We start from the raw sequence: 12,943 nt of genomic DNA, 5'->3' as shown, positions 1-12,943 counted from the left end.
CTATAGGTGTAAGGCTTATAGGATCACTTTGTTGTCCGTCTGTAGTACAGACGTACTACAGACGGACAACAAAGTGATCCTATAAGTACAGACTCTGTACTCTGTTTGTCAGTCTGTCAACTTTGTCACCCTTTTTAGGGTGCCGTATTCCTGACAAGGAACGTCTGTCTGTCTGTCCGTCCGAGGTTTTGCTTGAAAACTATAAAACTATTGGCACTAGAGAGCTGTAATTTTGTGGAGGAAATGTATATTAATCACGCCGACAAAGTGGTAAAATAAGTGAGGTATCAAGCTGATTCATCATAATATCATACCTATAAGCTGGATAGTTCCAGACGATCTACAATCAATTAATTTTGGCATGAAGCAACGTTTTATAGCACACACATAGGAAACATCACATCTTAGTACATAAAAAAATGGACATTTTCCTTGGTCATCGCATCACGCGTAAAAACGGCTGAACCGATTAAAATTTCTCGAACGGAACAGGAGAAGGTTCTTATTAAAAAAATGGGAAAGATCGTGCAGAATCTTAATTTTTTTACGCATACGAAGTCGCGGACTCAGCTAGTAATATCGTTCGTTCGTTCGTTTCAGTCCACTGCTGGACAAAGGTCTTCCCCAATGACATCCACATCGTACGGTTGGCACGCACGGCTAGTTTTTCATAATTTATTAAGACATTTTTTTTTAATTGTATCTAGCACTAAAGATAGGAAAGGTCAGTATTTTGTCCCACAGCTACAATATTGATAGCTATTCTGTTAAAAAAACATACGAAAAATCCAATCCGAAAACATATACTTCAACACATTTAAAGCCTAATGTCATATAACATTTAAAAAAATATAAAATTAATGATAACTCATAAACTACGAACATCGTAGAACATAGGTACATGGGGGTTAAATCGACAGGTAATGGTTGGCTCTCACCTTTCACTTCGCAACTACATGACATCCTACAGGAAACCTCCTGTATAATGCATTACTTATGCCTTCTGTAGGTAGAGCGTATTGAGTAGCCTCATCATTGCCCAATACAATCAACAATAGTAAACAATAGTTATATTACTGTGATTAATGTGTACCTACACCCTCATTCATTATTTATTTAGTTGTACGTAGATGTCATTAAATTAAATAATATATTTAAGGCAAAATATTAAGGTAGGATAGCTCGTGTTATACAAGCAATACAATAGTGCCTCACTTCCTTTCATTTGATTTACCAAGTTTGTTAGAGAGATTTCGTCCTTATACTTAACCCTAATGATCGATGTAATAAAAATAGGTACAGGATTTAATTTTTAACAGATTTTAGTTGGTTTGATTCCGGGGTGTGGCTAGCAAATTTTTGGAAATCTTTGAATGCAGTTCTATTTCTTTTCAAAAATAAAGGAATGTTTTCTTTGATAAAAAAAATATCTACAATATTAAGAGTACTTTCCCCCCAGGTGGCATTACAAATTCCACCCTGTATAATAAATTATCTAAAAATCAAGTTTTTTAAAATTAAAATTGTATGTTCTTTTCGGATGACCTACCTACCAGGCACACATGAAAAATTCACTTTCATGCTTGTTAAAATATCAATATATCAGACATGTAGCAAAGATAAGATTAAAAACATGATTCAATGAATTATTAAAAATTTGTTATCATAGTTATTAAATTTTTAGCGTTTAGAGTCGCATCTCAAACTAATTTGAAAATTATAAATAACTTGAAAAAATCGAACTGCCTAAGGCGGGAATTGAACCCACGACCTTCCGCTTGCCGGGCGACTGCTCTTCCAACTGAGCTACTTAGACACTGGATGAACCCGTCGAAATTTTCAAGTGTAATACGCTGTTACAGCCAGCGTTTGTTTCATCAATGTTAAGTATACCTACCCTACATCTAACAGAAATATTGTTGCAAATATTTAACTGTCAGTTAAGATGAAACAGCTCTTTTACATAGTTATTAAATTTTTAGCGTTTAGAGTCGCATCTCAAACTAATTTGAAAATTATAAATAACTTGAAAAAATCGAACTGCCTAAGGCGGGAATTGAACCCACGACCTTCCGCTTGCCGGGCGACTGCTCTTCCAACTGAGCTACTTAGACACTGGATGAACCCGTCGAAATTTTCAAGTGTAATACGCTGTTACAGCCAGCGTTTGTTTCATCAATGTTAAGTATACCTACCCTACATCTAACAGAAATATTGTTGCAAATATTTAACTGTCAGTTAAGATGAAACAGCTCTTTTACATAGTTATTAAATTTTTAGCGTTTAGAGTCGCATCTCAAACTAATTTGAAAATTATAAATAACTTGAAAAAATCGAACTGCCTAAGGCGGGAATTGAACCCACGACCTTCCGCTTGCCGGGCGACTGCTCTTCCAACTGAGCTACTTAGACACTGGATGAACCCGTCGAAATTTTCAAGTGTAATACGCTGTTACAGCCAGCGTTTGTTTCATCAATGTTAAGTATACCTACCCTACATCTAACAGAAATATTGTTGCAAATATTTAACTGTCAGTTAAGATGAAACAGCTCTTTTACATAGTTATTAAATTTTTAGCGTTTAGAGTCGCATCTCAAACTAATTTGAAAATTATAAATAACTTGAAAAAATCGAACTGCCTAAGGCGGGAATTGAACCCACGACCTTCCGCTTGCCGGGCGACTGCTCTTCCAACTGAGCTACTTAGACACTGGATGAACCCGTCGAAATTTTCAAGTGTAATACGCTGTTACAGCCAGCGTTTGTTTCATCAATGTTAAGTATACCTACCCTACATCTAACAGAAATATTGTTGCAAATATTTAACTGTCAGTTAAGATGAAACAGCTCTTTTACATAGTTATTAAATTTTTAGCGTTTAGAGTCGCATCTCAAACTAATTTGAAAATTATAAATAACTTGAAAAAATCGAACTGCCTAAGGCGGGAATTGAACCCACGACCTTCCGCTTGCCGGGCGACTGCTCTTCCAACTGAGCTACTTAGACACTGGATGAACCCGTCGAAATTTTCAAGTGTAATACGCTGTTACAGCCAGCGTTTGTTTCATCAATGTTAAGTATACCTACCCTACATCTAACAGAAATATTGTTGCAAATATTTAACTGTCAGTTAAGATGAAACAGCTCTTTTACATAGTTATTAAATTTTTAGCGTTTAGAGTCGCATCTCAAACTAATTTGAAAATTATAAATAACTTGAAAAAATCGAACTGCCTAAGGCGGGAATTGAACCCACGACCTTCCGCTTGCCGGGCGACTGCTCTTCCAACTGAGCTACTTAGACACTGGATGAACCCGTCGAAATTTTCAAGTGTAATACGCTGTTACAGCGAATTTTTTCAAGTTATTTATAATTTTCAAATTTGTTATCAGTTTGTGTTGACTATTGAAGTAACATACAAGTGTACTAAGTTATTAGATGATTTATTATCATGATGGTGGAAACCGATAATAGTGAAACTGAACCGTTGGTCAGCGATGTAGGTAAAATATCTTTGTACTATTAAGTTAAGCTTCCATTTCGTAATTACGCGCTACAACTTATTGTTTTATGTGTTTTATCTTACCCACTAAGACTTTCATCACTCATTGTATAGCACAGCATACAAATGAAACGGCGGCACAAAAATAAACAACTATTGCACGTGACTAGAACCGTAGACGTCACCAGCCACTCATAGCTCCAAGCGCGGTGCACTTTAGCACACTTTAGGCTGCGAAATTTGAAATTATTTATATAAAAGTTATATTAAATATTATTAATGTACAGTTTCACACTATTTCACGAATCCTATTTCGTAAGTATATTTTTTTTACCCTGTAATAAATTTACCCTAAAACGCAATGGGTGAAATTATTATTTCATACAGGCAACACTTGAGTTGACGTTTGTGCGTCGAAAGTCGATCCTTTTTGCACCATTGATTGAGGTGTCTATTTTCCTTTGTTTTTATTAAATTTAATCCAGACTTCGTATCTTAACAGTCAATTAGTTTATTAGTGTATAGATTTGACGACGCATTTGATGCTAACTGTGCAATATAATTAGCGTAGTGCATTATTATAGTGAAAAAAAGTCGGAACAATTTGTAGTGATGAAACTGGTTTCTTCGGATCGAATTAGTTGATACATTAGTGAAATATTGTTACAGGGGACGCAGTTATATTTTCCGGAATGCAAGGTTAGTTGAAATGCCAACAACCATTGAAGGTTATCCCCTAGCACCTTGCCATAGCCCGCTTTGTCAGACATCAATATTCATTCTCAACACTATTTTGTGTCGAAATAAAAAGTCCCTGAGCATGAGAAATATCTACAAATTCAGTAAATCCTACTCAGTAATCCAATGCCTGATAACTTACACGAAAAGCCACAAAAATACCCAAGTAATTATCAACTTAGGTTTCATTGTTCAGTGTTATCTCTTGCATACTAATCAACTTACCTTCCTCCCATAAATGAATGTTTCATTTCGATTTTCAGCAGTGTTATGGCCAATACTGATAATAATGATAATCAAGCAAGTCACACTTTGTGTTTTAAAGATGTTCCATATTCACCCATATATTTTCCTAATTGATACGCTTAATGTAATTCGCAGTTACCAAAAACGAGATTTATTTTTAATTTCAAAAGCAGTTTTTGTTGTAAAATTATAACGATAAGTGTGAAACATTCTTTCATTTTGACCGATTCATATACCAGGTTATAGCATAAAAATACTAACACACTGGTTGTGGGTAAATATAACTTACAATTTTATACAAATTAAAATGCGTTTACTTTTGGTTACATCAGACAGTATGTTGTCATTTTGAAAAAAATACTTTACAGGAGACGATGACATTCCCGGAATTGGACAGTATGATGACTTTCACACAATTGATTGGCAGCGAGATATTGCTAGAGATCGGATGAGGCATCGATATATTGTTAAAAAGAGGCAGGATTCACTATGGGATTTAATAAAAGTAAGTTAAAACAAGTTGAACCTGACCATGTTTGTTACATCAAAAATGGAGTAAACTATAGTTACACATGAATGATAGCAAACATGTATAGAAACTACTGTAATGCTGCTAGCGTCATGAATACCAGCAGTGTCATTTGATGAATGGAATCATCAATTTGAAGATTTCCTGCTGCGTAACCTGTTTCCTGAACTTGGCAAATAAGTCAAGCCTCAGTCAAGAGGAGAGTTGCAGAGGTGTCAAAGGATAAAGAGTTAAACAACTTGTAGAGAGTCAAGAAATGCACGCGGTGGAGTGCACGCTGCCTGGCAGTCGCAAATTCCGTGTGCATCTCTCAAGATTCGGCCAAGTTAAGGCCATGGGCTGGTGGGGGGATTTGGCACCTCTAAGGACCTTGAACTGATTGTCTTCAACATACAGAATGAATGATTGTGAATGCAATACTACCTAGATACATCTCTTCAACAATTAATGACATCCCGTTTAAATGTAACCAACATGGTCATCAATATCATGCAATATGATTCGTTTTATGATACAAGTTGTGCAGCTATCACGGCTATAAATTGGCGAATGTAAATGTTCGCATAGCTTGAGCGCTGGATCAGAGTGCAGTTTATATCACGTGATGTGGTTGTAGGGCGCACACGACGCGTGGTCCGGATGGGTGTGCGTGCTGCTCGTGGGTGTTTGCACGGGCGTGGTGGCCGGCGTCATCGACATCGGCGCCTCCTGGATGACGGACCTCAAGTTCGGGATCTGCCCTCAAGCGTTCTGGTTCAACCGGGAGCAGTGCTGCTGGTCTAGCAACGAGACGACGTTCGACCACGGGAACTGCTCGCAGGTTTGTGGTGCACCGGAGGCGCAGGCGGGCGGCGGTTGAGAATGGTATAGTGAAGTTTGTTTATGTCCTAGTGGATGACCTGGGCGCAAGTGTTCGGGGAGTCGCGCGACGGCGCGGGCGCGTATATCATCAGCTACCTGTTCTACATAGTGTGGGCGCTGATCTTCGCGGCGCTTTCGGCGTCGCTCGTGCGAATGTTCGCGCCCTACGCGTGCGGATCGGGTAAGGCGGACACTACACACTCACCACCCTCACTAATCATAATACGCGTACCTTTTGGCGTTGTGCGATTGGCTGTTAAACCACAGGTCCACTTAGCTAAGTTACTAGTTTAAGGTTAAAAGTGTTTTAAAGAATTTTTATGCTGGATAAGCGAAGTTGTTTTTAGTATTTTAAGCTATTATTAATAATTTACGCGTCTTAAAATAAAACATACAATAATTGTAAAAAAACTTTTTAAATAATATTTAAATCAAACTTATAACATCCCGTCGTTTTTTCTTCGGGGGATAGAAAATTACAAATAAAATAAACTACATTATATTTTCTTGGAAAACACAAAAAAATAAAACATTTGTTCACTGATACTGCAATAAAATATTAAAACGTGGAAGTGACTCTCATTAACAGATAAATGGAAAAAAAATGTGACCCGTTGTACAAGATTACTATATAATAAAGGAAATGGAAATGAAGAATGGAAACAAGCTGGGTATTAATAACATTTGATGCCACGAAAATATAGTATTTATCTTTTTGAAGTAAGGTAAGTTTGTGGGCTCCAGTAAGTAATCTTGTCATGGTAATTTTGTACTGTAATTAATTTGTAGCATACAATTTTGTAGTGTAATTAATTTGTAGCATACAAAAACAAACCATTTACTTAAGTATTTTCTTTCATGGAAAATATTTTAAACCTTCTTCATATAATTTGTATAATTTTATTTATTAAATTATTTTTGTATTGTTTTGTCTTTTTTCATCCCAGTTTACATTTCGTTAACAAGTGACTAAGCATTCCTTAGGTAAAGGTGTTCTTATTTAATTACTGACAAATTAATTTCTACTGGTATGATATGAGGATACGGTAATGATTTAGTCAATTTATTATCTTGTGTATGTGTGTAAATGGGGCCTCAGTTCTAGCAATTGATAATGTATTTTTATTTTACAGCAAATCGAGTTATTCGTTGTGTGAGCCGTATCCCATCAAAAATATTTATTAAAATTGCGTCAGATCGTCTAAGACATGTCTGGACGAATTCCGAAATCTCCGATTCTGATGAATTCAGACCTAATGTTAATCAAAATTAAACAGGTGTTATGATTGAATGTTTGTTGTTTGCTATTTTATAAACATGTCTTATAAAAATTTAAAAAAAGGAAAAAAAATGTGTTAGGTTTGTGCTTTTGTGCATGTTTGTGAATTGCGTTAACAAAAGAAAAAAAGATGACAAAAATGTATACAGGCTGTACCAAAATTAGCACGTCACACTGAACTCGAGGTAGCTGAACAAGCCTAATAATGTCAATAGAAAAGTTTCATATGATTTGAGATATGGCCAATAGACAATTTGACACCATTCCCCAAAAATTCGAAAACATAACTTTTCTTAAAGGACACTTCATTCTGTTCTTAAATATTAAATTATTTTTAAATTACCTGTAAATAACGATTTTTGGTCGCATTTTAATTGAAAAAAGTAGTTTCATTGAGTTGACAAAATAGTGACGTCACTTGCTTGTAGTGTCATACAAAATCTATGGGAGAGTTTCGTTTTGACAGTTTTAAAAAGTACGTCAATCGATTATGGTGGTGTCAACACGTCTATTTTAGTCATTGATGTCCATAGAAAAGGTTGATGAGTTTTGAAATAATATGAACTACTTATATTAGTTATTTTAAAAAATGGACTCTATAGACTGGTTTAATTCGACCCAAGCATATAAGTATAGGTCTGGTGTCAGTTTGACGTGCTAGTTTTGGGACACCCTGTGTGTGTTTGTATGTGTGTGTGTGTGTGTGTATGTGTGTGTGTGTATTTGAGTGAGTTTTCATTAAATTACAATATTATACGTGGTTTTAGTAAGTATTTATGAAACAAAACTTTGTTTAAATACGTAATAGTCCAGTCATTTGCTACAAAATAATGGCTTTACCTGGAAAGTTTTCCGGTAGTAATGAAAATTGGTATTTATATAGATTTCGATGTGCTCTTTACGAATTTAAACTTTGCCACCTCATAATTATTGTTATATTGGAATATTGGAAAAATGCTGTCTAATAGCAGTTTATTTTTAAATATTTCCTTTCCATGTAAAACTACCAAATGACTGGACTATAAATTAATGTACTTGAAGAAGAACAAAATTGTGGCAGGTTAATATAGTTGTTAGTAACTGACCAAAGGTCAAATGAAAATGAATGTAATAGTTTCTTAACATCTTGTGACAAGTAAAATTATCATAATAGTAGTAATCATTGTGTTTCTATAGTTTAGGTTACGTTAGTGATAAATTGGTGTGATATTAACGAGGATTTTTATTTTTTACGCTTTTTAACTGATTTCAAAAATGAAGGTTCTTAGAATTAACTTATGAGTAGTTTTGCTTAATGTTGTTTATAATAATGATATTTTATCTATCTTTCTTTTTCTTGGTAACCGGTAATGACGATTTTTCCTTATTTCAGCTACGCAGCAGCAGGAAGTCAACCCTCTACAGGCCATGTTCATGTATTTTGAGGATGAACCTATGGCTGAAGGATTCAGGGGCGTTAACCGATCGTATAGATATTAATCAAGCTTTATTTCATTATATTAATATTAATCAAGTAGTTGGTGGCAGTCACAGAGTGGAGGTGACAGTAAATTCAATTGCGCATTTGTAGCACTAAGCGTGCTCCATCATTTAGATGGTACGGTCTATGCCAATAGTGTATCACTAGCTAGATCGCCCCAGGCATTGGGATAAACGTCAAAATGAATGCTAACTTAAGGTTTAATATACCTTTATGCTAACCCCCTTACTAATATATTACCAACTTTTTTCGATCTTGTGCTATAATTTTTCTTTGTATTTCGATTTGATTTTGTCAGTAAAAATAACCTTTGTCCTAATTTATTGTCATCTCCATAATGTATTGGTTATTATGTATTAATTAGTACTATACTATATATCAATAATTATTATTATGCTATATATCTTATTAACTAACTGTAGTTTTAGTAAAAAAAAGAGATGTAGCGGTTCTATATAATATACATACATAAATCTATTTATGTGTGTGATGTGATGGTGTATGGCTTTGAGACGTGGTCGCTTACTATGGGCCTCATAAGAAGGCTCAAGGTCACCCAAAGAGCGATGGAGCGTGCTATGCTCGGAGTTTCCCTGCGTGATCGAATCAGAAATGAGAAGATCCGTAGGAGAACCAGAGTGACTGACATAGCCCGCAGAATCGCTAAAATCAAGTGGCAGTGGGCGAGGCACATAGCTCGAAGAGATGATGGCCGCTGGGGCAGAAAAGTTCTTGAGTGGCGACCACGAGCTGGAAGACGTAGCGTGGGCAGGCCTCCCACTAGGTGGACCGACGATCTGGTGAAGGTCGCGGGAAGTACCTGGATGCAAGCGGCGCAGGACCGGTCTTTGTGGAAATCCTTGGGGGAGGCCTTTGTCCAGCAGTGGACGTCTTTTGGCTGAAACGAACGAACGAACGAATCTATTTATCTCTCTTCTAATGCATAGTAGCACTTTTACTAAAACGTTGTTGACGTATAGTTTTGCAGTAATACTGCTGTCTCAGTAAAATAAAATAATATTATAGTCATACGCAAAATGGCACAACTATCATCATTGCCGCACAATTTGAGAAAATTAAGTTTACACTGTTTTGTATGTTTGTGCACTTTGGGATTACGATATTTCCTAAAAGCCGGAAAAACGATACAAAATACGCAATAGACAAGGCTTTTATGATGTGCACTTCTTGATTAGTTGTGCCTTTTGTGGCTAATCGAGAAAATAAGTGTCTGTGTTTGTGTTGTTTGTATTAGTGTAACAAAATAAATTATAAATTATAGGTAAGTGTCAGTATGTATTCGTTTTTAGTGAGTAGTCTTCGTGACATTAAAGCACTTGGTCTATTGAATTTATTGAAGTCTCGTTTACCTTTATAGATTATTATAATTTAATATTAGTAGGATTATGTATGACCTGTTTATACCTGATGTTTCTTTCACAGCAACTTGACGCATTATTTACTATTAATACTGATAAATGATAATTCTATTCGAGCACAGCTATTCTATATATATCACTTGTGTATTGTAAAGGTAACAAGGTAAAGGTAATGGTTTTTCTTACAGAGACGCAATGGATCGCCCTGAAGTGCGCTACAGATACGTGTTAGGATGAAAAGCATAAAGGTGAGACTGCCGGGAGAGGAGCGGTGGACCCGCGTCGTGACGATGTTCAACGGTAGCGTCTCTTTTTGCTTAGTGTAGGCACACACTAGACGACACGCGACTGCGACAGCTCGGTGACTACACGCCTATTCTAGACAAGTTCATATTAGGTTGTCGTCGCGTCTAAGTCGCCGAGCTGTCGCTGTCGCGCGTTGCCTAGTGTGCGCCTACGCTTAAAGTGGAAGATTTTTTCAACATATTTTCTGTTGCTACATATTGTTGTTTTTTGCAGAGGCATATCTCGTCGATCCCGTCGAGTTCGACGAGCCCGTCGAGCCCGTTGAGCCCGTCAAGCCCCTCCAGCCAGTCAAGCCCGTCGAGCCCGTCAAGCCCGTCGAGCCCGTCAAGCCCGCCGAGCCCGTCAAGCCCGTCAAGATCGTCGAGCCGCCATACCGTATTCGCCTGGTCAGCCAGCCGGGCGAGCGGACATGGCGGCGATATAAGATTTATTATTAAAAAGGGTAAGCCTTTGACATTTTAAGATTTTGCAATACATTTTCTATTACTCCTTTTATTTAATGTATGCTATACTAATATTATAAAGCTGAAGAGTTTGTTTGTTTGGTTGATAAGCCTCAGGAACGTCTATTCGATGTTTTTTTGTGTCGGATAGCCCATTTTAAAAAGTGGAATGGTATAGACTTTACCATCACGCTACGACCAATAGGAGCAGAGCATTAATGAAAATGGTTGCGTAAACGGAAAAAAATTATTCAATCTACATATTTTTACGCGTATGAAGTCGTGGGCACGGTTAGGTAGTATTTTTTATAATTATAAATTGATAATACTTTAAATAGGTCCATTTAAAGTCGCAGGCCTCATTCGAAGGAAGAGGCCTATGGAACAGAAGCTTATTGTAATTTTTTTTTGCAGACCATACATCTGAAGAGTACCGGAATGGTCCCCTTTCCATTGCAGCAGCTTCAACCGAGTTTTATTTGGATTTCATGATTATCTTATAGTTGTGTTCTTTGTGTTGACGAGTAGGTCAAGTTTTTGTAAACTTCGGCCCTGGCATACGTAGTAGTCATGTATTGTTCACGTTAGTAAGCCAAAAGCAATTAATGTCAAAGTTTAGTTGCAAATTAAAGCAGTGATAATTAAAGCGTTTTACTGTCCCAGTGGTTCTCTAGATTACTTTAAAATTTGGCAGGAAATATTCGTTCATGTTCTTACATTGTGTCCATGTTCCAGAATGTCTCGACGCATTTATGAAAGATCGATATGGTCTTAATCAATATACGAAAGGGTGTAAACGTTGAATTTTCTCTGGTGTCGAGATAGTCGCCCCACAATCAGATTAAAATGGTACTGTCACTTACTACAACAACGGCGTTGCTGATAGTAAAATTAAACTATCGATTTATTTGTTTCAAGTTGGTTTGTTTTGTTATTTTAGTTATAAGCATAAGCGAAGGCATTTAAATAACATAGATTGTTATATTGTTTGTGGGTTTGTTATTTTCGTACTTTAATATTAGTACCTACGATGCTAGGTTCTATAGTTATAAGCAAAGCGAATGTGTTTTTCTATACAGTTAGTATTAGTAGTTGATTAGCTATAGCTTTTAGTATTTGATTAAACTGCATCGTAGCAATCACTATTTCATTTCCTCATTTGGCCAAGGGCGGAGTTCCTTTGGTTTGTCGTCAGGTCTGCCGCTGGTAATAAGGTAATATGTTATCAGCGATTTTTTTATGGGGAGAATCACCCATTCGGCCCGGTTTCCGCCAAAGCGGAGGCGAGCGGAGAGGAGAGGTGGTAACTGGTATGGCATCAATTTGCAGAGGAGATGTTCGGGGAACAGCGGTGTTACGGGTGGGGTGCCCAGCCAGGGCGGGGTGGGGTTGACAGGGTCCTGAGGGTCTTGTCGAGGGGTGGGCGCCGGGCATACGCTTCGAATGGTAAGACATCGTCGAGCTCCGCTTGAGTGCTGGCCGCGGGAGCTCCGCACAGGGAGATGTGGCAATAACTGTTGGGCTAAATCCTCTCCTCTCCGCTCTCCTCCGCACTGGCGGAGACCGGGCCTCGGTCGTTATTGCCACATGTCTGCGTAGCGTCGGCGGGCAGTATTCGAGCGGAGAGGTGTCGCGGTGTTCCGAGCGTATGTCTGGCGGAGCCTCCACGCCCTACCTGGCTCTCGGGGGCTTATGGACCAGCTGTGTCCGCGCTGTGTCCGGGACTTGACCCCCGCCGCTCTGGCAGAGACATCTCACCCGCTGCGTTGCTTTCCCCTTTAGTTTTAAGGTTGATTAGAGATTAGATTTAGAATCACCCACCGTAAGAAGATAAGATTGTAAGTTAGGACCATGTAATTAAAATGTGTTCACACTAAACCGTTGTTGTCATTTGATCATAAAATGTAACAATACAATTACCTGTGGTTTAACAGCTGTGTACACCCACCGTCTACCTACGTAATACAATTACATGTTCATTTCATACTGTACATTTTCCATTGTTTATTGATAGTGCATAAGTTTGCATTGAGGGTTAAAAGTTCGCATTCCTCAATGCAGTCCTGTGCACTAATATCATAGTATTGACAAACTTTATTTTAATATTAACATGGTAAAGTAGATTGCTTTGCGTTGTCAGGTAAGGTAAAATGGGTTTTAAGGTAAGGTTATTCTCA

The 12,943-nt window shown here is 37.4% G+C and overlaps 2 protein-coding genes across 6 annotated transcripts in view; both read left to right on the top strand.

The window, feature by feature from the left end:
* The window catches only part of ClC-c (chloride channel protein 3), a 64,931-nt gene that overhangs the window by 38,848 nt on the left and 13,140 nt on the right, over window positions 1-12,943 (top strand). For 2 of the 4 annotated variants that reach the window (XM_028321189.1, XM_028321190.1), the window contains 4 exons: window positions 4,175-4,204; window positions 4,858-4,994; window positions 5,635-5,838; window positions 5,910-6,060. In XM_028321189.1, coding sequence (XP_028176990.1) covers window positions 4,175-4,204; window positions 4,858-4,994; window positions 5,635-5,838; window positions 5,910-6,060 — 522 coding nt within the window. Of the gene's footprint in view, window positions 1-3,422; window positions 3,507-3,893; window positions 3,953-4,174; window positions 4,205-4,857; window positions 4,995-5,634; window positions 5,839-5,909; window positions 6,061-12,943 lie in introns of those variants that run through there. The other 2 variants (XM_028321191.1, XM_028321192.1) reach the window with 2 other exon arrangements.
* Window positions 9,497-12,938, top strand: LOC114364859 (amelogenin-like). 2 transcript variants are annotated; one of them, XM_028321195.1, is made up of 3 exons: window positions 9,497-10,265; window positions 10,537-10,765; window positions 11,181-12,938. In XM_028321195.1, the coding sequence occupies exons 1-3, from the start codon at window positions 10,251-10,253 to the stop codon at window positions 11,267-11,269; spliced, it is 333 nt and encodes a 110-aa protein (XP_028176996.1). In that variant the 5' UTR covers window positions 9,497-10,250; the 3' UTR covers window positions 11,270-12,938. The 2 variants fall into 2 exon arrangements, with proteins under 2 accessions (XP_028176996.1, XP_028176997.1); XM_028321196.1 differs by having other exon boundaries at window positions 9,497-10,317.

This window comes from Ostrinia furnacalis, unplaced genomic scaffold (assembly GCF_004193835.3).
Source record: "Ostrinia furnacalis isolate ACB-3 unplaced genomic scaffold, ASM419383v2 OfSCF7477, whole genome shotgun sequence".
Classification (NCBI taxonomy): Eukaryota; Metazoa; Arthropoda; class Insecta; order Lepidoptera; family Crambidae; genus Ostrinia; species Ostrinia furnacalis.
This window is presented reverse-complemented; position numbering and strand designations above follow the sequence as displayed.